Source organism: Cyprinodon tularosa, unplaced genomic scaffold (assembly GCF_016077235.1).
Source record: "Cyprinodon tularosa strain WSP-4 unplaced genomic scaffold, ASM1607723v1 ctg137, whole genome shotgun sequence".
NCBI classification, from domain to species: Eukaryota; Metazoa; Chordata; class Actinopteri; order Cyprinodontiformes; family Cyprinodontidae; genus Cyprinodon; species Cyprinodon tularosa.
In genome coordinates this window covers 1488380-1515093 of record NW_024038189.1, presented here as the reverse complement: position 1 = coordinate 1515093, position 26714 = coordinate 1488380, and the positions used below count along the sequence as shown (strand labels likewise).

General features: G+C 40.3%; 1 protein-coding gene across 1 annotated transcript; it reads right to left on the bottom strand.

The window, feature by feature from the left end:
* Positions 1–299: 299 nt before the first annotated feature.
* On the bottom strand, positions 300–26714 carry LOC119778687 (envoplakin-like). Its single transcript, XM_038278037.1, has 22 exons — positions 26555–26714; positions 21688–21787; positions 20717–20871; positions 20405–20528; positions 20127–20258; positions 18308–18349; positions 17976–18137; positions 17632–17739; positions 17448–17543; positions 17228–17338; positions 15710–15856; positions 15461–15615; positions 15266–15363; positions 14984–15141; positions 12720–12895; positions 12397–12535; positions 10152–10345; positions 9727–9877; positions 9523–9606; positions 5806–5913; positions 5632–5724; positions 300–5497 (listed from the first exon to the last, which is right to left on the bottom strand). Exons 1-22 carry the CDS (start codon positions 26611–26613, stop codon positions 2120–2122), a joined length of 5970 nt encoding a protein of 1989 aa, XP_038133965.1. The 5' UTR covers positions 26614–26714; the 3' UTR covers positions 300–2119.

The following is a 26714-nucleotide window of genomic DNA, read 5'->3' as shown; positions in this document are numbered from 1 at the left end:
TTCAGAATACAGATAAACTTATATCACACCTCCAGTCATTAGCACTCTCTTGGACTTTGACACAATTCTCAATGTTGGCACAGTCAGTTTTGGATCAGCTCCCCTGTAAAACAGGAGGCTAAGCTAAGCATTTCTCTATGGATTTAATCATAAAAGCTGCAATGGAAGCCAATCCACCAGAAAAGACAGCAGTAACACCTGAAATAACTGGACCAAACAACACCAGGAGCAGCAAACTCCAACCTAAACAACCAAGCAAACTCTATTCCTGGCTACATACATACATATGTAGCTACATAGTACATATTTTATTAACAGATCTTGTAAGCTTTTCATTATGCAGCAGACTATCTTCATTTTAATAATAATAATTGAACTTTATTGATCTCACATTGGAGATATCTACTTCTGCATTCAACCCATCCACTTGGGGAGCAGTGGGCTGCCATCATAGGGCACCCAGGAGTCAGGGGTCTCGCTCAGAAACCCAGAGTGGCAGTCTGTGGGAGTGGGTTTTCAACACAGAACCCCAGGGTTCCAAGCTCTATGCCCTAACCACTAGGCCACCACTTCCTGTACCTCTGAGTTTAACCCATCCACTTGAGGAGCAGTGGGCTGCCATTGTTGGGCGCCCGGGAGCAATCTGGGGTCTCGCTCAGAAACCCAGAGTGGCAGTCTGTGGGAGTGGGTTTTAAACTTACAACCCCTGGATTCCAAGCTTGCATAAGTATTATTGCTGTTGCTAGGAATTGACATGGGCATTATCAGTTTTTGACTGCCATCAACCAAAAACAAAGCCACAGCCATTTTTAACCACGTTGGTTCATCAACACCCTCAACAATCTTGACCAGTACCAAATACCTACCTGAATATCGCTTAGTATTTTATTTACACGCGCGATCTACATCTTAACTCCTTGTTTTGATATGCTTCAGCTTTCAAATGTATAACATGCTTTCTCAGTTTTTCAGCAAATGCTCCATTATGCTTCCACTACATTTCCGTCTAAATCTACGTCCACAAACCACAACTGATAAACAGCAGGTTCCTTCTGCGCACATCCTCAGCCTTGGTTTCTCTCTGCTCTAGCTATTATTGCTAGTCTTTTTGTGTAAGTTTGACAATTAAAACTTTGTCCATGCTTAGTAAGTGAAAAAGGATCTAAACAAATTTCATGATTCAATTTTTTTTCAGGATTCTCTAGCTGCCTAGTGTACAATCAAGAAAGATTAGCCCCATTTCCACTACCCTCTGAAAACCGACCTGTGCCAAGCTTCGATCAGTTAACAGTGCTGATCTCTGTTCCTTAAGACCATTTACACACAGCGCTAACATGGCTCCTCGCCTCCTAGTGGCGGTCTGAGGTACTACTGCTCTCAAGAGTTAAACAAGCAAACCAACATGGCGGCACCCGTAACATTCAGGAAGTTTGCGGAGGGTCAGGCGAAGAAGGCAGCCTTTGTTGAATTTAGTTGACAATGTCAGCGTTTGGTAGTGGATATTAAAAAACGACAGTCCAATTGGGACTTACAGACGCAGGAAACAACAACAGACGTTGAGATTCATCACACTGCTAAGCAGAATCATCACTGGAAATCATGTGGCACAGGAGAAAAGCTAGTATTTTTATGAATGTCTGAAGTTTCATGAATACGGAGGCTAACTGTCAGAAGATGACACGGTCTGCTCATGCACTCTTTGTTATCTGAGAACCGAACCTGAACTGAACTGCGCCGAGTCCTACTGATGAACTAGTACCATGTTAGAGCGGTTCGGTTGTGTCTGGCATGCTCCCGTTCAGTTCTGCATACCATTTACACTCAACAGTTATCTCTGTTTTATCCTCCATATCTTCTGCCTCCATGCTAACTTTTAAATAAATGAAACCCAATTGATATAGGTTTCTTGATCTGTTCCTACGGTGCCTAGCATACTGTTGCAATGGTCATTATGGCCTCAGAGTTAGATGCTCAGAAGAAGTTTATGTTCTTTACCTACCAACTCATAAAATTGACTCTGGTCAAATTATCAAACTTGACCTTCTTCAATTCTTTGATGAGATAAAAGTGATGAAAGTTTGAGTCATCTTAAATACTTGTGGTATTATTTAAAGTGAATTTAGAAATGGAAAAATTTTGAAGAGTTGTTTGCTGGGGTATATTCAGACTCTTTGGAGGAGGCAGGCAACATCGGTAAGCCTGACGCTGGGTCTTTCTTACAATGACTCAGAGCTTCCTTGTAGTTGATCTTATCCTTTGTGATAGGGTCTATGATGTCCTTTTTGTAGCCTTCCTCATTTTGCAGATACTTCATTGTTGTGCCGTCAATCATTTCTGATCCAATGGCATCACAAACGTCAACTCTGCGACCAGTAGCGGGATCTACTAGCCCCCCCGTCAGGTGCTGGGCCTCCATGTATCGAATTGCTGAATCTTTTGGCATCCAGCCCTTCTGAACGGCTTCTCCGACAGACAGACGTTCTTTGGTCATGGGGTCTTCAACTCCAGTGAAAGCTTTCTCTGCATTAAGCAGCCTTTGGACTTGGCTACCCTCAATGAGACCTCTTTGTGCCGCCTTGTGAACCTTATATCTCTCACTATTACTGATGTCGATGATGCCCCCTGTTGCCGCTTGAGCCTCCAACAGCCTTTGGGCAGTGATAGGGTCAATCAACTTTTGCAAAGTGGCGTTGTGGATGGTAAAGCAGGTGTCTGTATATGTGTCCAATATTCCTGCAATCGGCTGCAGTTCAATGGCAGAGGTAATGTCTAAAGATGGAGATTTCACTGATGGATTTGGCTTTTGGGTGTCTGAGTTGAATTTGGATTGCTTGTTCTTATCACCTGCAACAAGAAGGGCAAACTCTGAGATAGGAAGCTTGCCTTGTTTGTATAATTGTAAATCATACTCTGTTAGTCTTCCTTCCTTAATAGCATCTCTGACAGGATACTGCTTTCCACTCTTACGATCCTGTAGGACAGATGTTTCTCCATCAGGGCCCACGGAGGTTACATCTTCCCAATCACATTCTAGCTCCTCCAGTTGAATATACTGCTGGCGATCAACCAGCCCCCCGATGTAGGCATCATAAGGAGACATGTCTTTGCCAGTTTCTGGATCCAAAATTGTGATTTTGGTAGAGACATTGGTTTCTTTGGTCATGGTCTCCCCTTGTTCCTCTTTCTGTAGGTGCATCAGAATCTCATGGATTGTACTGTCCCGTTGATGAATCTTATCTTTCTCTTCCAAGATCTGCCTCTCCAACTGCTGGACATCCGATTCCATCTTCAGACTTCTCTTTTTGCTCATGTGTGTTCTTTCACTCATCAGTCGACTGCGTTGCTGGAAAGAGAGATGTATGTCGTGTTTCTTTGCTTCAAGAGTCCTGAGTTCTCTGGTCAAACTGTTATTTTCCCTTAATAGGGCCTCTTTGTTTAGATTAAGAGTTACCTCATCTCTTGAATTATTAGATTTCTTGCTCATCAAAATGTTGACTTTGTTATTAAGACGTCTAATTTCGTCCTCCTTGTCTTGTCTGGCAAATTTGTTCTGTGACACCTGCTCCCTCAGACGACGTCTCTCAGCTTCAAGAGCTTGATCTTTCTCCACACGAACAACCTCTTTGTACACTGTCTTTTCATTAGACTTCTCTTTCTGCAGAATCTGAAGCTTTAAATTGACATTACGGATTTCCCTCTGTAGGCGCAAAATATTGTGAGTTTCCTTCTCCATATCAAAACGCAAACCATTTGTCATTCTCTCCAGCTTTGGATCTCTTTCAATCTTCAGTACTTCCTCAACTACTACACTCTCCTCAACCGAATGTGGGGTATTTTCCAGTTGTGTGATGCGTAGTCGGATCTCTTTAAGCTTTGATTCAGCTTGAATCCTTTTTTTGCGCTCATCACTCTCCCTTAAAGTACACTCTTTGTCTTCCAACTTGGTCCTTAGTTGCTGTACCTCTAGATCCAACTGACGACGACTCTTTACTTCTTCATCCAGCCTCCTGCTGAGCCTATCATATTCCTCTACTTGCCTTGAGTCCCTCTTAAGGCGTACAACCTCCTGAACAACCAGTTTCTCTTCTGGTTTCTGTCTCTCCAACAGAATGTATTTGTGTTGTAGGTCAAAAACCATCTCCTCAATATTTCGCCTTATTTGTGCTTCCTCTCGCACGGCCCTGCGCAAACGGTCAGCTTCCTTCTCTAGCAGTGGATCTGGCTCATACTTGATTACATCTCTGGAGACAATTTGGGTCTCTATTTTTGACTTTTCCTCCTTCCATTCGTCTCTCTCTTTATGCAGTTGTCTAACTTGGTCCTGGAGGGATGTACACTGGCTGCTCAGGCGGTTCTCCTGATCATTAAGCCTTTGGATCTCTCGCTTGTTTTCAGGGCTTGTTTCCTCTTTCACCACCTCTTGGAGAACTTCTTTGAGCTCTACTCTTGGTTTCTCTGAATAAAGCCTGTTCAAATCAACAGTTACCGCTGCAATCTCATTTTTAAGATCAGCAAATTGTACATCTGAATACTCGATTTTTTTTCGAAGACGAGTAATCTCCATCTCTGTATTAGGGTCGGTTACATAGATCTCGTTTACAACTTCTTTCACCTCGAAACCTGCCGTCCTGTCTTGAACCTCTCTGTAGCGTTTCTGTAGCTCCAATATTTCCTTGGACAAAAAGCTGTTTTCAGACTTCTCTTCCTCCAAGCTTGTTTGGAGCTTGCTGAATTCTGCGAGAAGTTCAGGGTCTTGCTCAACCCTTCTTACCTCCCTAGAAAGGGCTTTTGACTGAATGTTCGGAATAAGCTTTTCAAGTGTGTTTATCTGATTTCTTATCTGAAAGATTTCATCATGGAGAAGCCTGCATTTATTTTTCTCCTCAGAAATGTCAGCCTCAAATGTTCTTAATACATTGAATGTTTGGCCATTCTGTCCTTCACTACCAAATAATCTCTCTTTGATTGGTGATCCATTCTGCTGCAAAGCTGTGACTTCCTTCTTCATTTGGACTTCCTCTCTTTCTTTCATTCGGATTTCATGTCTAGTTTTTGCTATCTCGTGTCGCATCTTGGCGGCCTCTTCCTCCAGCTGAGGATCTACTTCAAGCTCTATTACCTCTCTAGTCACCAGTCTGGGGGACATGTGTTTAAGGGCGTCCTGGAGCTCACTTATTTTCTTGTTTATTGCTTCAATCTCTGACTGGGTTGAGCTCCGCCTCAGGACTTCATTGTTAAGTTTGTTCTTTAAATGAGCCAGATCACCTTCCAGTTTAGGATCACGGTAGTACTGCAGTACTTCTGTCTCCTCAAAGCTCCCCTGACTCTTGATGGACATCATTTTGTTTTTTAAAGTTTTTAGCTCCATGTGGGCACGGACCGTCCTCTCCTTCTCTTCCTCTAGTTCTTTTAGCAAGCCATCTACTTCAAAGCCACTTTTTTGATGGTTTTCAAGCTCCACCTGCTGCTGTGACACCATCTGAACAACTTCTTCATTCTGTAGTAGAAGGAATAAATTTAAAAATCATGTTTTGTTATTTTTCAGTGTGGCTTAACTTTTTAAAATTTACATATTTTAAATGTAATCTTTTACAAAAGCAAGGTTGATGAACTTGTGACCTTTAGCCTTACTTGATAAATGAGATTCCTAGCCAAGCCCATGTGTCTTTGGCGTTGAGTGTTTTCTGCTGTTGCTTCTGCAAAACGGTTCACCAATTTTTTCTCCTGTAATGAACATATCTATAATAAAAATCGTATCTTAAAAAACAAAATAATTTAGAAATATAAAAAGTGTCTGAATGTTACCTCGTTCTCAATGGCATCAACCAGTGTGAGCATTTGAACCCTTTTTGGAAGAGTCATTCCAATATCTTCAAGGGTACCGTTGTATTTATTAGCATTCGCCTCATAATCCTACAAAGATACCTGTGTTAGTTTTACATACTCCATTTGTTTATCTACCTTATGGTATGTGAAGTTTATTTTCCACAGCAGTATAATATTTAAAGAAAACATTTTTTTACTGGTATTGAAATAGATATTAAAATCCTCCTTCTCACATATAAAGCCTTAAATGGCCAAGCTCCATCTTATATCAGAGATCTGATTGTTCCTTATGTTCCTAACAGAGCACTTCGCTCTCAATCTGCAGGTTTACTAGTGGTTCCTAGAATTTCTAAAAGTAGAATGGGAGGCAGATCTTTTAGTTATCAGGCTCCTCTCCTGTGGAACCAACTACCAGTTTTAGTCCGTGAGGCAGACACCCTGTCTACTTTTAAGGCTAGGCTTAAAACTTTCCTTTCTGATAAAGCTTCTAGTTAGGTTGGCTCAGGTTATCCTGAGCTATCTCTATAGTTCTGCTGCTATAGGCTTAGACTGCTGGAGGACATAGGGACCCCTTTTTCATCATTCTGCTTCATTCTATCTCTATTCTCCCACTCTGCAGAATCTGTTAGTTCAATCTCTAACGTTCTGCTCTCTCTGCTTTTTCTCATAGTAGCTTCATCTGGTCTGTTCCTGTTTGGCTGTGACTCCATCCTGGAGAGAAATATCAGCTGTGCTGCTGCCATCAACACCCTTGTTTATAGATGCTGGAGATCGGCCTGTTTTCCAGTGTAGTCCTGTTTCTCTGACTGTGTCTAACTGGATGTTTTCTCTTCATCCTCTGACATGGGAGCTGGCTCAGAGCTCATCTGCCTGGCTGTGTGTTTCCTGGACGGGGCCGCCTTTTACAGCTGCTTTTTGCATCTCTCCTTTTGTCTCCTTGAACCCCAGTGGGCCTCAGCAGATGGCCGCTCACACTGAGCCTGGTTCTGCTGGAGGTTTCTTCCTGTTAAAAGTGAGTTTTTCCTCTCCACTGTCGCTACAAGCATGCTTAGTGTGAGGGATTGTATTTGAGTCAATGAGTCGATGCAATCAACTGGTTTTCCTTAGATAGAAAACTTTGAATCAATTTGACTGGATGATCTGGTTGAACTGTAAAGTGCCTTGAGATGACATGTGTTGTGAATTTGGCGCTATATAAATAAACCGAATTGAATTGAAGTCAAACATGCTTGTTATTTATAGTATTATTGTGCCATAAGCCATGATGTTATTTTTAACATTGGTGGAGGAAGATGTCCTTTTACTCCTCTTCACCACCACCTCATGTAAAAACTCCCAAAAACACATTAAAGAGGCATTAAAACCCAAGCAATGAGTAAAAAATGTACCTGCAAGTTTGCACGCTTTGTATATAACAGCTTTTGTGCGTGTGTAAATTACAGACGTCACAGATTCATCCTTCATCCTCTAACTGCCTCACTCCTCCTACTCTAGCGTGCACTTTCTCAAGCTCACTATTGAGGGCTTTATTTGTGAGTATTTACATGCAGGAGCACTAAAATGGCACTAAAGATGGACTCGCAAAAAGCGCCACTTGAGCTTCTGTCTGCAGGCTGCTACACAGTAAAGTTCTTAAAGCTTAAACTACTACAAGTAAAACATCAGGTTACTGTAGTTGTACAACTATGCACGGGTCAGTTTTTAGAATGAAGAAAGTTTATTTGTGGTTATTCTATGGTATAGGCAATTATCACATCAAATAGACGGTGAATCATTAATAATGTCAAATTTAGGACTTGTGGGTAAGAGATGAATTATTAGGGAAAACAACCCTGTCCTTGATTTTGTGATACAGAAGCAAAATTATTTATATGATATTTAATTCCAGATTCTTATTTAATTTCTTATTTTTGAACCATTGACATTTGTTTTAATGTAATATTTTGTATTATTTTAGGTATAATAAGCCTTTTTAATCACTTTTGTGAAGTCTATACAGAGATTTTAATTGGCATGTCCTGGAGGAACTACAGCAGGGGTGGAAAGTAATGAATTACATTTACTCAATTTACTGTAATTGAGTACTTTTTATGAGTAATTTGTAATTTTCTGAGTAGTTTTTGAAATATGTAATTTTTACTTTTACGCAAGTAAATTTTAACCTAAGTAGTTTTACTTTGCTACATTTAAAACCCCCTCACGTTACTGAGTAAAAAAAATAAAATAAATAAATAAAATACTGATGGTGAAAAGATTAAATGTGGCCCTGCCTTGCATTTACCCTTTGCATTGTCTCATAATCCAGTGCTGCGCTTCGGAAAATGGCAGTTGCTAATCACAACTTAGGGAGTATGGATGAGGAAAGGCCTGAAGAGGAAACATATTCTGGAGACGAAAGCCAGAAAAACCCTCGGCCATATTTGGAAGGATTATTTGTTTTCAAATGCACAAAAGGGAACAATGTGATAATACAGTGCAACATGTGCCTGCCCAGCAAAACGGAGCTTTCGGCTTTTAAAACATCAACAATTTATGAAAAAATGTGCCGGTAAGTTATTTATATGGTGTTTTCTGTTGGACAGTAGGATTGAAAATTGTTTGCACTTTATGGTTCAGGTTGTGACTGTCCTTGTGCTGTGAGGAAGTATGATCTTTTGCAAGTGTGGATTTCCACTGAAATACGCCTGAAATCGATTAAAACACCTTGTGCTCAATTCAATTACTGACTCATCCTTTTTTTTGCATTAAATAACTCAAAGTAACTAAGTAACTTTTACTCAAATTACATTTTAAATGAGGTAATTTTGTACTTTTACTTAAATAAATTTTGAGATGGGTAATTTTACTTTTACTGTGAGTAGAATCTAGGCAAAGTAAAGATACTTTTACTCAATTACAATTTTTTAGTACTCTTTCCACCTCTGAACTACAGTGCCTTAAAAAGTATTCCACCCCCTCAAACTTTTCGACCTTTCGCCAGATTTCAGGCTTCAAACGTAAAGGTATAAAACTGTAATTCCTTGTGAAGGATCCATAAGTGGAACACAATCATGAAGTGGAAGGGCTTTCAATGGAGTTACCATTATTATTTTTCACGTCATCAATACCAAATTCAATCTAATTGGATGGGAATCTACGTTGCATTTGACGCACCACTACAAGATGAATCGACAGATTCGGCGGTATTCATTGGCGGCAAATCATTGCAGCTTGGTGGCGGCGTCGTTAGCATAGTAGCATGGACGACGAGATGATTGAAAATGAACACAACGGAGATCTAGTCCTATTGGCAGACATCCATTTAAAATGTAGGCAACGGGATGAAAAAAGTGGTTTCTACTTTTACTTTTATACTTTAAGTAAATTTACAAGCCTGTACTTTGTTACTTTTACTTGAGTAAAGAAGTTTAATCAGTACTTCCACTTTTACCAGAGTATTTTTTAACACAAGTATCTGTACTTTTACTCAAGTACGGAAAGTGAGTACCTTTGCCATCTCTGCCTGTCATAGCAATACTAGTTTTTAAGGGAACATCAACAGCAAAATCACCAAGTCGGAAAGAAAAGGTTTTCTACAAACAAACATGTCATGATACCGCTCATGATAAAAGTTGATAGATTCTATATTCTAGAGGGAACAAAATGTACAATTCTTTAAAATATGTTACGACACAGTTTTATCTTCTCTGCTCTTACATTGAGTAGATTCTGCAGATCTTGAGAGATGGCGGTAACTCTGTCCACATCCTCCTCCTTTTGTTTCAGGTACTTCATCACTTTCTAAATGCAGAAATATTGGATTAATCTTTGAGATACTAATTAATGTGAATAATCTGTAAACAGATGGATAATTAATTAAAATAAAGAAGTTCTTGACAACCAATCAGATAACTTTCATACCTCTTGGGAGCTCTGCTTTGCCGTCACCTGCGACACTCCATCACTGGTGTTTATATTATTTGTTGGCAGGTTGTCCAGGGAAGAGTGGAGGTATTTGCACAAGCTCTGGAACTCCTGGTACTTTGATGAAGCCTCTTGTAAAATGTTCTCTCTAAGGGGAGTATCACAGGACCGTATTGTGCCGATTTTTCTTTTTGGACTTTTTCCTTTTATGTTATTTCTTCTTAAAATATCAAGTTAGAAAATCCCAGTTTTCCTTTTTCTTAAAGGATATTTTGATAAATATACTCTCAAAGGTTTTAAATAATAGCAACAATATTTATATAATCTGCTTTTTCTAGTCCTTATTTATCAAATTCATGATTGACTCTATGCCATTTAGCAATACACTGGGACTGACCTGAAGTAGCCTCAGTTTGACTCACCTTTCCTTTAGCTGGTTGGTAACATTTGCGTAGCGACTCTGCAGCTGCTTGACGTCCCTCGTCTGGCGTTGGATGTCTGGACAGAACTCCTGGTAGCCTTGCTGCAGAGAGCTGCAAAAGTTCTCAGTGGCCTCCAGATCCTCATCCAGTTTTATCATATCGTCCTGGATCCTTGCAGCAAACCTCTGCTGGCTCTAAGTACAACAACAGAGATTTATAAGCTAGAATGTACCCTACATTGCCGAAAAGTATTCCATCACCTTGCAAATCTCTGAATTTAGTTTTTCTAGCTTATGCTGTAGTCACAGCTGTATAAAATTAAACAGGTCATCCAGAATGCTTCTATAAACAATTGTGAACGATTTAGTCACTCTCAGGAGCTTGGTGAACTCCTGCATTATGCAGTGATAGGATGACAGCTGATCAATAACTCCAGGCCATAGATTCCCTTGCTACCAAATATTTCATGTTCCATCGTTAATGGCCTTATGACAAGGTGGAAGTAACAGCTTACCCAGAGTTTGTTTGTACCATAAACTCTTGGTTTGTTTTTGCTCAGCAGTCCGTTTCATGAGGCAGGTTTAATGAACACTCTACATTGTCTAAACCTGAAAACAGGGAAACTCTGACTTTTCCATTTCACAAAGGGAGTTTCCTCAACCTCTGTTTCAGTAACATTCTCCGCATAGCTAACCTGGTCAGCAAAAGATTTTCTTCAGAGAGTCTCTGCTCTCCTTACAGCCAATAACACTCATTCATTTGCTGATATAGTGAGATTTAAATCAACTTTGCATGATCCCGCAATACATTTGCGAAATTTCGCAAAACGTTTTGCCATGTCAGCGAACTGAAAGTAAAACAAACACACAACAGTGGAGGTGCAAAGTGTACTGCTATGGGAGGATAATACGCCCATGTGTCAGCTACAACCATGGAGGATGATTTGGAAAGGTTCTTAATAGATAGAGAAGTCCCAGAACACGACATTACACGAATGAAGAGAGACAAGGTCAGTATGCAATTCTACGGAGCCCCTAAAGGGACATGGAGGGAAAAAAATAAACTTTTGTGAGAACTATTGCGGGATCTAACAAAAGTTTATTTTTTCCCCTCCATGTCCCTTTAGACAGTGTTGGGAAAGTTCTCTTTCTACGTGAACTAGTTCAAAGTTCAGTTCACACATTTTAAAATGAACTAGTTCAGTTCATAGTTCATAATTCAAAATTTTGAACAAAGTTCACAGTTCCAAAAAATGAACTAGTTCATAATTCTTTTTTTTTTTTTCATGTATTGCTCAATTACACCATAGCCTACTGTAGAACCACAGACAGCAATTATTATATCAGTTGTAACTCTGAAACTGTGCGTCAGATTTCATCTTCATATCCAGTTTTGAATCCTTATCCAAGGATCCAAGGGTCGTGGGAAGACAGAAATCATGATTTGGACACAGGTTTGACTCAGGAAACATAAAGATTGTGACAAAGTCCAAAGGAACGGGTTGGCAGAGGCAAACAGTAACTTGGTTTACTGTTGTGGGGAAAAGCAGGTTATTTTATCTTTACAAAGAGAGAACAGTTCATCCTATGGCCCTTATTGCATGATGATCAGCCCTGTTCTGATCTGGGCAATGTTCGTTCTCCGTTACTTTTGTACTCTCTCTTTTGTAGCTTTAGCGCTGTTTCTCTGTCTTTTAAACACATCCTCCTTTTTTTATTTAATTTTTTTGCATTTCTGCATTAAAATGTCTAGTTCCTGTAGGGTGAAATAGGCACTTCCTGTTGCCTGTTGTCATGGTTACTCGTGGAGTCGGTGCTCCACTGATAATGGCTTTACATACTTGTTGCCAATGCGCTTAACTCTGAGTGGACCTACTTAGAGTTGATGAACAGCAGCCGTTGTGAAACTGAGCACTCAGAGTTCCAGACTTTAGGTCAGATCAGTTTAGAGTTGCGGATATAAATCTGAATTTGTTAAACCTGCTTCATGAAACGGACCCCAGCTGTTTGGTCAACTTTTGTTTGGAAAGGTCTTTGGTTTATAGCTCTGATTTCAAGATGTCAATTTTGTTTTTATTTCGATTTGAAAGACTGTTTGAAATTGGATTTGGTTTTGCTTTTTCAAAAAGTGAACAAAAACACTAAACTGTCAGACCTTTAAAATCTGAGTTTTAATTTTACTTCTCCTTTACCCTGACTGAGCCAGACCGTAAAACAGTGTATGCATTTGTTGTATATTTCCTCACCTGAATGTCCTCCTCGTGGGTTTGAATTGCATTTGCTATGTCTGGAATCAGACCGTCTTCACTGAGTTTTCTTTCAAGTCCAGAAACAAGGCCATCCACCCTTTGAATTTGACTCTCCAGGCTAAGAGACGCATTTGCTCTGAGAGAAACACATAAATACAGAAAGTTACAATAAAAAAGACACCAAAACATTTTAATGCATCAGCTGAATCAAATTATGTATCATTTTTTAAACCCAGCAGAACAGTCAAAACTTTCCCACCACTACCAATACTTCTATTAATAATACACCTGCTACAAAAATAAAGATAAGACAAGCTTACTTTTGATCGTAGAGGTCCGCCAGCGCAGTTAAGCTGTCATACTTGTTGATAGCAGCACTGAGTTGAAGCGACAGTCCAGACAAGGTGTTGTTAGGATCCTCAGACAGCAATGGCTGTAGGTCAGCCTCTGCTGACTGGATCTGCTGTTCCACATCCTTGAGTTCCTCGGCAGCTTGCTGCATAAGAAACAAATTATTTAAAACAGCTCTTAATTGTTCGCTCAATTGCAAACAGAAGTATATGCAGCATTCATATTATAGGTGTATCTTAATCAATCAGAATGTACTGTAATATAATTGATTAAGGTATCGAGGTATTCTGTAATAAAAGGGCAGCAGGTCTTTGAGGACAGCATCCCTGGAAGGGGTTTACCGGATCTGAAATTTCACCCTACTGGATGCTGCTCCAGCCTGGCTGACAAAGAAACTCTCTTGAATCTCTTGATTTTAGTATAGATGCCAGAAACTGACATATGCAGATTAATTCCAACCCCAGTGATGCATTTCCCACATTTTCTATAAATTTATTTATATTAAATAATGGATTACTGCTAAAAATTCTGACTCTTCTGGTATGTTCATGTACTGCTTGTCCTCGGGTCCTTTTGCATTATTGACTGCCTCATTTTGGTGTGACATAGATATCAAAATGTTAAGAAAGCTGTGAGGCAGACAACATGTCTACTCTTAAGGTTAGGCTTGAAACTTTCCTTTTCAATAAAACGTATAGTTACAGTGGCTCTGGTTATCCTGAGATAGATCTATAGTTATGCTGCTATAGGCTTAGACTGCTGGAGGACATAGGGAACCCTTTCATCATTCTATCTCTATTCTCTCACTTTGCATAATTCTTTATCCTCTCTCTGTTTTTTCTCATAGTAGCTTCATCTGGTCTGTTCCTGTTTGGCTGTGACTCCATCCTGGAGAGAAATATCAGCTGTGCTGCTGCCATCAACACCTTTGTTTATAGATGTTGGAGATCGGCCTGTTTTTCAGTGCAGTCCTCTTTCTCTGAATAGAATGAAGCAGAATAATGAAATGGGGGCCCCTATGTCCTCCAGCAGTCTAAGCCTATAGCAGCATAACTATAGAGATAGCTCAGGATAACCTGAGCCACTCTAACTAGAAGCTTTATCAAAAAGGAAAGTTTTAAGCCTAGCCTTAAAAGTAGACAGGGTGTCTTCCTCACGGACTAAAACTGGTAGTTGGTTCCACAGGAGAGGAGCCTGAGAACTAAAAGATGTGCCTCCCATTCTACTTTTAGAAATTCTAGGAACCACTAGTAAACCTGCAGATTGAGAGCGAAGTGCTCTGTTAGGAACATAAGGAACAATCAGATCTCTGATATCAGATGGAGCTTGGCCATTTAAGGCTTTATATGTGAGAAGGAGGATTTTAAATTCTATTCTGGATTTAACAGGAAGCCAATGAAGAGAAGCCAGGATAGGAGAGATATGATCTCTCTTTTTCATTTTCATCAGAACTCTGGCTGCAGCATTTTGGATCAGCTGAAGGCTTTTAACTACAGTTTGTGGACTTCCTGATAGTAAAGAATTACAATAGTCCGGCCTTGAAGTAACAAATGCCTGGACTAGTTTCTCAGCATCACCCCTGGACAGGAGATTTCTAATTTTTGCAATATTCCACAGATGAAAGAAGGAAATTCTAGAAACCTCTTTGATATGGGATTTAAATGACAGGTCCTGATCAAATATATCACCAAGATTTTTTACTTTATTTTCTGAGATCAGTTTAATCCCATCCAAATGAAGTGACTGGCTAATCAGCTTCTTTTTCAAAGACTCTGGTCCAAAGACTATAACTTCTGTTTCGCCTGCATTCAGGAGCGGAAAGTTTACTTTCATCTGAATACAGGACTTAAGACCATCCATCCATTATCTGACACGCTTGTCCCAATTGGTGTCTATCTCCAGCAGTCAACGGGCGAGAGGCAGGGTCCACCCTGGACAGGTTGCCAGTCCATCGCAGGGCAACACGTAGACAAACAGGACAAACAACCATTCCCGCACACACTCACACCTAAGGAGAATCTAGAGAAGCTAATTAACCTAACATTCATGTTTTTGGACTGTGGGAGGAAGCCAGAGTACCTGGAGAGAACCCACACATGCCCGGGGAGAACATGCAAACTCCTGGTTTTTCTGGTTTTGGTGGTTTTTCTCCCTGCACTTATCTAAAATCTAAACAGGGTGCCTTCAGAAAGTGCCTTCCTCAATGAAACCGTCAGCGTTTGAGTCAGCTCACCTCCTGCTCCCTCAGCCTCTGTGCCAGATCTCCAGCCGGATCGTTTCGGCTCAGTGGCGTTCTCAGACGGCTCAGCATGCTCTCCTCTATGCTGGCCAGGTCTGCGTCCAGCTGGTCCAGCTGCTGGCCCAGAGCGGCTAATCTTGGGTCTGGGGAGTCTGAGGAAATCAGAGGGGATTGGGGAAAAGGGGATTGATGCGAGTGTTTGTATCTGTGGAACCTGAGACATTGATGACTGAGTCTAAATCTCAATATGATGGTAAAGAAGTGAAAGACAAATACCTGACTGTTGAGCTCCGGAGAAATTTGATCTGTGGTTATCCAGGGACGCTACCAGAGCTTCTCTCCTTTTCTTGATATCTTCCAGGTCATTGCACAAACTGATAAGACACACAAACGGAGCGGAGGCGTGAGTAGGATACATTTTCAACTATCAAAACTGTTCTTTAAATAAAAATGCAGCCTTGCAGTGCTTACAGGCCAACTTTATCAATGGCATCTGGGTCAGGAGGTAAGATCTGGAAGCAAACTCCTGGGAAAGTTTTAGTTTCTCCATCAGCGGAGATAACATCCCAGTTGAGATCACCAGAGAGGGATTTCAGAGTAAACGTTTCCCCTCTTGATGTTGAAGCCTAAAGACAAAAAAATATAAAGTAAATCAGACTAAAAAGATACAGAAAGAGTCTGATGGATGCAGCCTTCAGCCCAGTGAAATGGAGGATCCACCTGGTCTGTTTCCCAGTCACAAACAGACTCCACTGTTAAGGGTTCCGGGGAGGAGATTCGACGCAGTTTCAGAGGAGAGATGGTTGAACTTCGTATCTTCAGGTCACTCAGCTGTTCTTCACAGTCCTGCACAATTGCTTCCTCTCCCTGGTGGGAAGCAAAACCAGTGAAGTTGGTAAAGATTGGGATTAGCCACTGAAGTTGCTATGGAAATATGAGGAAAGGAGGAGTTTAGCTCTCCATCTCCTCAGCAAACAAAGCATTATGGATTTTCATCATAGGTCTATGGATGACAGTTTTTTTTTTCTAAAGCCTCATAAAGGGTTAATCATTTTTTCATTTGTAGACATTTTCAGAAAATATAAAGATAAGTAATTTGTCAACAGGAAATAAATGGGTGTTTTTAGAGTTCCTTGGTGTATCTGATTACCTGATCCTGACCTGTTCTGCCTCTGAACCACCAAGCCTGCCTGTTCCCATTCTGATCTGTTTGCCTGACCTAGCTTAGGACTCCTGGATGACTGAGCCTGCCTGTTCCCATTCTGATCTGTTTGCCTGACCTGGCTTAGGACTCCTGGATGACTGAGCCTGCCTGTTCCCATTCGGATCTGTTTGCCTGACCTGGCTTAGGACTCCTGGATGACTGAGCCTGCCTGTTCCCATTCTGATCTGTTTGCCTGACCTGGCTTAGGACTCCTGGATGACTGAGCCTGCCTGTTCCCATTCTGATCTGTTTGCCTGACCTGGCTTAGGACTCCTGGATGACTGAGCCTGCCTGTTCCCATTCTGATCTGTTTGCCTGACCTGGCTTAGGACTCCTGGACGACTGAGCCTGCCTGTTCCCATTCTGATCTGTTTGCCTGACCTGGCTTAGGACTCCTGGATGACTGAGCCTGCCTGTTCCTGTTCTGATCTGTTTGCCTGACCTGGCTTAGGACTCCTGGATGACTGAGCCTGCCTGTTCCTGTTCTGATCTGTTTGCCTGACCTGGCTTAGGACTCCTGGATGACTGAGCCTGCCTGTTCCTGTTCTGATCTGTTTGCCTGACCTGGCTTAGGACTCCTGGATGACTGAGCCTGCCTGTTCCCATTCTGATCTGTTTGCCTGACCTGGCTTAGGACTCCTGGATGACTGAGCCTGCCTGTTCCTGTTCTGATCTGTTTGCCTGACCTGGCTTAGGACTCCTGGATGACTGAGCCTGCCTGTTCCCATTCTGATCTGTTTGCCTGACCTGGCTTAGGACTCCTGGATGACTGAGCCTGCCTGTTCCCATTCTGATCTGTTTGCCTGACCTGGCTTGGATACCCTAGCCGCTGCTACTCCAACCTGTTTTTAAATAAACCTTTTTGAGTAATCCCACTGTCTGTCTAGCCTGAATACTGGGTCCTCTATTCTGATATCCTGTCTTACTGTGAGCTTTTATAACTCCTTACACTCCCAGGCTGAACACTAGACCGATGCTTAAATATTTCTTGCTAAGTTACTGGATTTCTTCTAGTACCTTGTTTTTTATCTCACCTCCAGCTGCAGAAGCGTCCTTGACTGACTGTTCTTACTGACCGACTTTGGGTCCAGGGTTCTTCTGAGTTGAGTCAGTGTCTCTGACAGCTGCTCTGTGTCTGTTTTGAACTGAAAAAAGGTTGAGACATGTTCATGTTATTGTTTGAAATCATCTAAGCATGTTTTACTACTAGATCATGCCAGTAGCATCACATCTTCCAGTTGTTTCACTAACTACCTTTTTGAATTCATCGACATTGTCCAGATGGGTTTCCTGACAAATGCAGAGATTAAGGAACTTCTGCCACTCGTTCCTTACAGCCTCAGAATGGGTCTAAAAGTAAAGACACATTATTATTATGATTATTATTATTACCCATTCAGCATTGGGCTGGATGAAATCTGAAGGCTGATTTAAGTACCTGTATTATTTCACTGGCTGGGTGGTTCAGTTCGATGAGTCGGTTACCTTCGTCCTGGAGTCTGATCACTTCACTCTCATGGATCAAAAGACCATCGTTTTTAAAATTCTGATTGCGAGGAAATCAAGCACTCGTTATAATCAAATGTAAATGTAGTTTTCAAACCCACAGCTCCCCATGGTGATGTATAACACACATCCCTTGTCATGTCATAAACATAATCTCCAGCTTGTTTTTTAAGACTTCAGCTATTATCTGATTTCTTATATATCGAAAAGCCACGTAAAACAGAATAAAGTGAGATTAAAATCAATATTGTTGCTCCACATCCCATCAGTTCTGACCTCATACTGCCTACGAAGATGCGGTGGATCCACCATATGGTCGCTCCAGTCCTGCTTTGTGATCTTGTCCTGCTCTTCTTTAAAGAAGTTCAGTTCCTTCATGCAGCCCTGCATGTACTCGTAGAGGCTGTTCAGGTAGTGGCGGCGCCACTTGGAGTTGTCCTTGGAGACAAAGTCAAGATAACAAGAGTGAAAACTAAAATGTGTAAACATTTTCTTTCCTATTTCCCCTTTTAATAATAAAAAATAAATAAAAAAGCAGACCAGAATGTTTAAAGAAAAATGTATCACCTCAACGTAAAATATATAAAAAAAAAGGAAAACAAACTTACAAGCAGGTTGCTATATTGTTTCTTAAAGATGGCATATTTCTCCTGAAAGACAAGGCAGTGACATATCCTGTTGGTTAAATATATTCACACTCTTTGAACTTTTTTCACATTTTTTCCCAATGGAAAGTTATGGAGAAGCTTGAGCTGAGGTTATGCGCAGAGACAAGGTGAGGAGTCTATGGTAACTCTGGAGAAACAGCAGAGATCCACAGTTCAAGTGGGAAATTGTCGTAATGCATGTCACAAATCTGTTGTTAAAGACAATCTTAAGAATTCTATTCTGCAGGTTTTCACACACTATGTAGGGAATATTCCGGTGCTAAATTGGTCCAGTCCAAGACCTAAATCCACTGGAGAAACTGTTGAAAGACTTGACCATTTTCTCTATACTCTCGCTGTAATCTAACTGATTTTAGTTTAACAAAAAATATATTATTCTGAATACTTTAGCCTCTATTTCTATTTCAATAATATCATGATGAGTAGTACGTTGCGTTGGTATCACACAGATTTTGCGGCCTTTATGCTGCAAAATTTGAAAAGATTTCGGAATTGCAGATGTTAAGTTGTGAGTTATGAAGGCTAAGATGCTTAAGTGACTATTTTACAATCTGAAACCAGGGCTGACATATGGGAGTCAGATGTCAGAAGTTAGACGTGTATTCCTCAACAGCCGCTAAATGGATTGCCTGGGAATTTTGTTCAGGATAATCCACAGCAGACTTAGCCCCTAAACCCCAGAGGAACTTAGGAGCAAATTCCGCCTGATATTACATATATGAATTAAAGCAAGTACAGCTCCCAAACTATTAATTGGAAATACAATTGTTTGTATTTTTATAACAGAAAGGCTTTGAGGAATATTTTTCTGGTGGAACCACTATTTTTAATTTCACCATGTCTGATTTATAGGTGATTAAACAAAGAAAAAATGAAAAGTAAATCTAGCCTCACCATTTTTTTCCCCCAAAACAAACACTGCAAAACACCATGAAAGCCCATTTGAAACTCTGGATGAACCTCAGACTTTATAGATCCACATCTTAACTATAACTCAAGCAAAATTGGACTGAATAATTTGAAGCCTGTTTTTTCCACAAATGTTTTAGTGGGCAGTGAGCAAGGCGGAAATGTGATTTTGCACAATGCCAAAAATGCATTTTTCTCACTCATAGAAGGGAATCTGGTCAGACAAATATGCTGATTTACTTTATCGGAGACCTTCTACATGAGGCAAAGCCTTTGCTCCAAACATTTAGCCGTTGTTTCATTGAAATTTACCAAAAATATCACCTAACTGAATAGAAAAGAAGAATAAAAGAGTAAGTTTATGTAACGCATGCCTGACACATCACCTGAAATGGGCGCACAATTACCTCTGACCCCTCCTTGGGCCATTATGGGCTGAAAATTAATACCTGTTGTTGCATTACCTGTTGTTGCATTACTCCCGCAGAGTCACACATGTCAGGTGGAATTTTAAATGACATTTTATTTGTTTACAGAGCAATAAAACAAAAAGTACTTGTGAAAACATAAGTTTGATACACATTTTAAACATTGTAAAGCCTCATTTGAAAGATGTGTGGATGAAACACCATGTGACTGTGTTATGGCCATTTCTATAAATAAATTAATATGATCAGGTGTGAGTTGGGCCCTGTAACGGGCCCGCAGGGTTTAAAGGATTAAAAATCTTGGACCTGTTAAACGGGGCCAAGGAGTTAAAGGGGCGGGACTTAGCTCACTTGATAACAGCAAAATCCATGCATTTCAAAATCTTGCCAAACCTTTTGTTTTGAGTAGAAGGATTTCTGACCTTGCTGCCAGATGAGCTGACACAAAGCTGGGAGCTGTAAGCTTTGATCTCTTTATGAAAGATGTTGTGAGCGCCGATCTGCTTCTCCAGTTCCACCATGGTTGGACCATAGTCCTCCGCATCCAACTGTTTCTGAAAGCAAAGGCAATAGAACACCTCAGCTGCTAAAACTTTGTCCAAACGATCTGTTATCGTGATGCCAGCTTCTTTAAACCATCAAGCTCTGGTGTTTGAGGGGATTCCCTTGTAATCTGCTCAGACTGTGTTTCTGCACTTACTTGCTTCTGATTCAAAATGGGCCCCCAGTTAATTCTGGGCAGCAATGACACATCGTCTATCTGGTCATAGACGTCTCTGTAGAAGGAACAGTCCTTCAACCATCGCTCGTGAAGGTGGATGATGCTGGGAATTTATTGAAACAGGAAACTGTCAATTAGACTATGGAAGTTAACCTTATTTTTGCTATAAATGCTTTGTTATAAGCTTGTAAATCTCTATAACTGCCAGGAAGCAAGAAAAATAAGCAACATATTTCTCATAATTAAATGGTGAGTGACCATGCTTTTTGTGTGTTTTTTCTTTGGCCTCACTCTCTCTTAATCTCTTTGGCCTGCGGGTGTTTGAGCTTCTTGGCCTTATCAACGTCAAGAAAAAGGTCTTTGAGCAGGTTCTCTGCCTGGGACAGTTTGGTCGATATCTGACTTTGATGCTGGAAGGGGAGATCTCTCTTTTCATTTTCAGCATCCTGGTAAAAGAACATAACAGAAAACAAGATGGTTTATATTTGGGCATTTCATTCATAGATCATGGTATCAACAATGGCATGCCTAGAAAAGTTCTCAGATTTTATGATCAAACAGAGGTCATGGGTCAAAATCCCTACATGTTGGGCTTCACTAACATTTATACTGTTCATCAAAGGGTTGGACTGATGCATTTTCTTGGGTGAGGAGTTTAAACTCAGGAGGGTTAAATCAGTTGTATTCTACTTTGTTTCTTGGATTCCATAAAGACAGAAAACACTTTGGACAATGGCCATTAAGGACCACGTCTGGGAACTCTGAGTAAGACCCGTTGGAAGGAGAATTGTGTGTGGTTTTCTGGGAATTGTGCACTTACTTGTTCACTTACAAACGTACTGTAGGCATTAAATGAACAAGTTTGCTGAGCTTTTTCTATATAATAATCATGTTTTCATAAATTCTATTTAATACAGCTCAACAGGCAGAAGTCCAGACCCAATGATAAGTCAGAGTCAAAACCAAACAGAAAATGTAAAACATTTCCAGCAAATGTTGAATCTTTAATGAATATCTGCTCATAGTTTTACAGCCTTTATTGGTAAATCTGCCGGATGACATCATGCATGTCTTTCTGCTGATCTCCAATGATCTCGTGATGGGCTGTGTTAAGTCTAAACATCAGATCTCTAAATATTTCTATTTGAAACAAAGGGAGGGCTAGAAAACAAAATCTTAACATCATAGATGGAGCAACCAGATTGATGATATGCATCGATACAGGGAAATGGATATGTGGTAGTGCATGCTCTTATTCTCACCACAGCCAGCATCTCTTCTGACTTCAGGATGTCCTTCTCTACCTGGTCGGCATTGGTTTGCATCTTGGCGATCAGCAGAGCCAAGTTGCTGGCCTGGGACCTGCAGGGAGGAGGTCACAGGTTCAGATGAAAACTATAATTTAGATGGTTCAGTCTTGGTCCATTTTAAAACTCCAGAATCATCTGTCTGATAAACAGTCCATCAAGTCAAACTAACAAGGTATTCTTAAAAGGCCATGATTGTGGCAAATCATGATTTGCCAAAAATCGTGGCAAATTACAGACTTACATTCATGCAGATGAAAGGAGGTTCATTCAGTATCTTTGAGGCAACAGTAGAGTCGGACTACCCATGCAAGATGCCATGGGTAGTCTTCAAAAACCCTAAAATGGCATCAAGGGACCTAAACTAAGCTCATATCAGACGATGGGTGTTAACCTGCTGCAAAACAAAGCAGAGACAGGACTCCCACAATTTACTTATGTAGGAGTCCTACCAGTGACTCTGCCAAAAACATAACCAAGGTGGAGACATTCACTACCAGGATAGAATTAAGAGTCCATGAATGCAGTCTAGAGAGAAGTAGAATCAATCAAAGACATTACTTCAAAGCTAGGACAAGGTAGTGATTCCGTACAACTAATCCATTCCATGTGACTCTCCTTCCATCAACCATCTTTGAGGTAAAACCCCTGTCTCACCAATTGTTGTTGGTGTCCCAGCCCTTATTTTCAGGGGTAAAGAGTTCGGAAGCCTTGCAGCTGCAATTCAGGACCCTTGAGGCCTGAGGGAGAGGCTCTTGGACTATCTTGATCCCTTAGATGGAGACCTCATGTACTGGAGTACTGGGCAGGTAATTACTGGAAGCTAAGATGTAAGCCAGGAAGCAAGCTTGGGATGTACTGGAGCAGATTCTCACTCACTCTGGTGGAATAGGTGCAAGGCATTGGCTCAGAGGGTGCTTGCATGATATGGTTTTGATTTTAGTAACCTTGACATGGTGGTCAGCTCCGGGGATATGAAGAGGAACTGTTGTGCCTTGGGTGACGTTTCGAAGACGAAACCTCTCCTTGGGTTTAATGCAGCCACAACTTTCTGGACTCTAGCACCACAGCTTGTTCCTATTTACACGGTGTATGTTTTATACCCTCATATTCATCTGCTCATGTTGCCACCGTAAAATGTTAGCAGGTATGGAGACCAGCCAGAAGGCCTCTACTGAGAACCTCTGCAGTGTATTCAGATTGCGTGCTCAAATCAATGAATAACTTCTCCATCTACACACCAGTAGGGGCAAAGATTATGGCTGTCTACCATTGACTCCCCTCTTTGTGTTGAGAGCCAAAAGTTGTCTTCAATTTCATCTGTCCTGAACTCTAAGATGGTAAATGTGGTTGGAAAATTTAAATTTCTCTTATTTAATAAATTGATGCAAAGTGTCTGTAATTTGTTTCTGACTACTTTCCATTATTGTAAGTAAGGAGGAACGAACACCGCCCAGATCAGAACAGGGCTGATTACCGTGCAATAAGGGCCATAGGATGAACTGTTCTCTCTTTGCAAAGAAAAAAATAAAGTGCCGACTGAGTGAAACCCATCAATCTCAATTTATTTAGCTGGAGTGGATAGTTTAATACTTGCTTTTCTCCACAACAGTAAACCAAGTGACTGTTTGCTTCTGCCAACCTGTACCTTTGGACTTTGTCACAATCTTTATGTTTCCTGGGTCAAAACTCTGTCCACATCATGATTTTTGTCTTCCCAAGACTTCATCCACCCATTGATGGGGGCCTTGCCAATAAAGTCAGATGCCTGTATGATTCTAGAAGCTGGGGTCAAGGTTTTCACCTCCTGATTAACTAGGGGGATACAGACCAAGGTAGAGCTCATGCACTAGCTTGGTACATCATGCACAGACCTTTCATCAAGGAGTTTTATTGTTCTCATCTGAAACAACTTGGGGGTCCTTCAGTAGCTTAACAAAAGGAAGGGCACTTTAAATGTGCACTTTTTAAGCATGTAATGGCTGTGATTTAACTAGGATTTCATGTCTCCCTGTTATTCCTGCCACATTTCTTTGCTTCAATCAACCCTATTCAGCTAACCTGTCCTATGTCTTATTGTCTTTCATTATGCAGCACTTTATAAAATCTTTGTCTCTCTGTCTCTCTGTGCCAGTAGAAAACTAGCCTTCCTTCCCTGCTCTTTTTTTTCTCCTAAAGATTGTCTTGATTAAGGCCCGTAGATCAGGTATAACCAAAATCGGTCCTCAAGGGACCGCTGTCCTGCAGGTTTGTGGAACTTTCCCGCTACTCCACCGCCGATTCTTATTGATTGTTGATTAACAGGCCTCGAGGACCGACTTTGGGCATGCCTTCCTTAGATTATTTCCTACTTGCTGAATTTCTCTTGATACCTGGACACCAACACCCACTTGAATTTCTGACAGTAGTTCTCTACCTGATCTCTCTGCTAAGTATATTTAAATTTGTCTCCTTATGAAGACCATTGCCAATTTATTGACAAAGAAATAGAAGTTTGAATTAAGATTTGAATTGTTACAATTTATTTTGACTGTGATGCCTTTGGTGTAACGTTGTATAGACTTAAGAGGATTGCTAAAAGGGTTTGTCTGCTTTGACACCCTCTCTCCAAACCTTCAGGCTGTTTTCCTTTGTTCCTTTCATTATCACTTCTTTGCATTGCTTTTAGACGATACCTCACCTGTACATCCACTAATATTTTCTATGACGTCAAATTAGGGAAACAGGAGTCTATAGCAATTCCCCAGGAGTGCTTTAGTCTTTTATAGTTAATTATATCTACTTGGTTTAATTCCCCTTCTCACTCATAGTGTTGCATTCAGGAAAATATTATGAAAGCATATGAACATTGTTTTCAGGTGGACCTGTAAGTGTTGCATGTAAAGGAAAGCTTTTTTGCATATGGCAAAAGATAAGCATTTAGATTCACGTCTATGACGCTGTGTTGAGCAGAAACATCAAAGGCTAAAGTTAGAGAAAAGAAACACACCCATATTTCTTATTTACTCTCACTTATATCACCACAATTTGCCCCCTGACCCACCCTGTGGGAGGTTTCTTTTGTCGATGTTGCATTATAATGATTGAGTTTATATCCGCTCAGGCTTTTTTATCTTTGTCTAAAACAGTCTGCTCTGCTTTAAATATTTGAATTGTTGGATTAACCAGCAACATAAGAACACTTTCTAAAATGCTTACATTGGTGTTTAATTGTGCGTGAGATTGGCAGAAAGTTATAGGTCTGTGGGTGTGTTCTTGTAGTTGTTATGGAGGGGGCTGCTTTTAAAAATCAAATTTCACCTCAACTCAACAATGTTTTCCAATAAACTACCTGTCCTAGATGGAGTGATATAAGAGCAGCTAAAGGTAATGATCCAGAGACCAGCTCCACCTCGCCTCCTACCTGCTCACCCTTACAGTAATCTTAGCTGAAGTCTTTGTACCAGAACACTTGTTCATCATGTAGGGAGTTTCCTGAGAGCAAAAACAGTATATGCAGTGACTCACACCATGTCCAAATAACATTAGCACACACAACACACAGAACTCCCCTCCACTTGATACGTATGATAATGATACGTAAAATAAGCAGCAAGAAGCACATAACAAGCAATAAAAACACTAACAGTGTTGACAGTTAACGCGATTATATAATGAGTCGTATGATGGAACCTTGGATGAGTCAAGTGATCAGTTACAGACGCTTCATCCCGTATAGAACAGCAGACAGTAGATGCAGGTAAGAGACACAGGGGAAGGAAATCATACAGGTTTTTTTTTTCTTTTTTCAAATCAGACAAGAACAATGTTTTCTTCAAAATAACCCCATCTATTTTGGTATTTAATGCAAACCACAAGCAAAATCATTACAATTTATTGTGGAGACAGTTCAGGCTCTCACTAGCGGACTACAGAGTCAACACACTTTTGCATTTGAGATCTATCTATCTATCTATATATATATATATATATATATATATATATATATATATATATATATATATATATATATATATATATATATATATATATATATATATATATATATATATATATGTTTTTATTGGTTATAGTTTTAGATGTTAAATTATTTCTGCTTTGAAATGACATTAGCAACCCAAAAGACAAAACGCCAAGGGGACCAATTAATAAAATAGGAAATCAAATCTTACTACCCATTAAGATAAATAAAGTCTTTGAGAAGACAGAATTTTAACCCCAACTATCATAGCTGACCAGATACTTTACAATTTTCAATTTCCATTGGTGTTGTTGGGGAGCATTATTCAGAGACTGAAGTTTAAAGATCTCTGCACCATCACCCTAATCTTTTGGTCACTGCACAGATTTTCAATCAGATGTAAGCAGGGACTCCTGCTTTGCTGATCTAAAACATTAATATTATTGTTAAAGGACACAAATTGGACAAAAAAAGCCATTTTAAATTTAAATTCCCCAAAGAAAACCTTGGACTTATAATAAAACATGCTCTCTCTGACTCACTTTAAGGATCTGCAAAGTCAGATAAGAAACATAATGATTTAAAAAATGTTCTACTTATTAATAACATTTTTCGTACCGCTTGATCTCCTAATATATACACACAGGCACTAAAGTAACTTCACACTAAATTCATTGTTGCAGGCTTTTTTAACCTTCTTTATTCAGCTGGAGATGAGGCATGGTTTGAACAGTTTAGAACCAGCTGCACATTCAGGAAACATGAAACACATTCCGATTCTGGAAAAGCAGTCGGAAACCAGGATACATGTATATCAGACATTTCTGCATGGATAAATAATTATTTAGAAGAAAAACTCACTTGCTGATCTTGCTTGAGCTCTTTGGGGAGCCGTCTTTGGTCTCCTTCAGCTTTGACATTGTGGAAATCCCACATTAACGTCTCCCTCTCAGTTGCAAACTTCCTTTGTCTCCGTCTTTTTCACTGAGTCCTTCTTTATCGCTCCTCTCTCTGTGGTCCT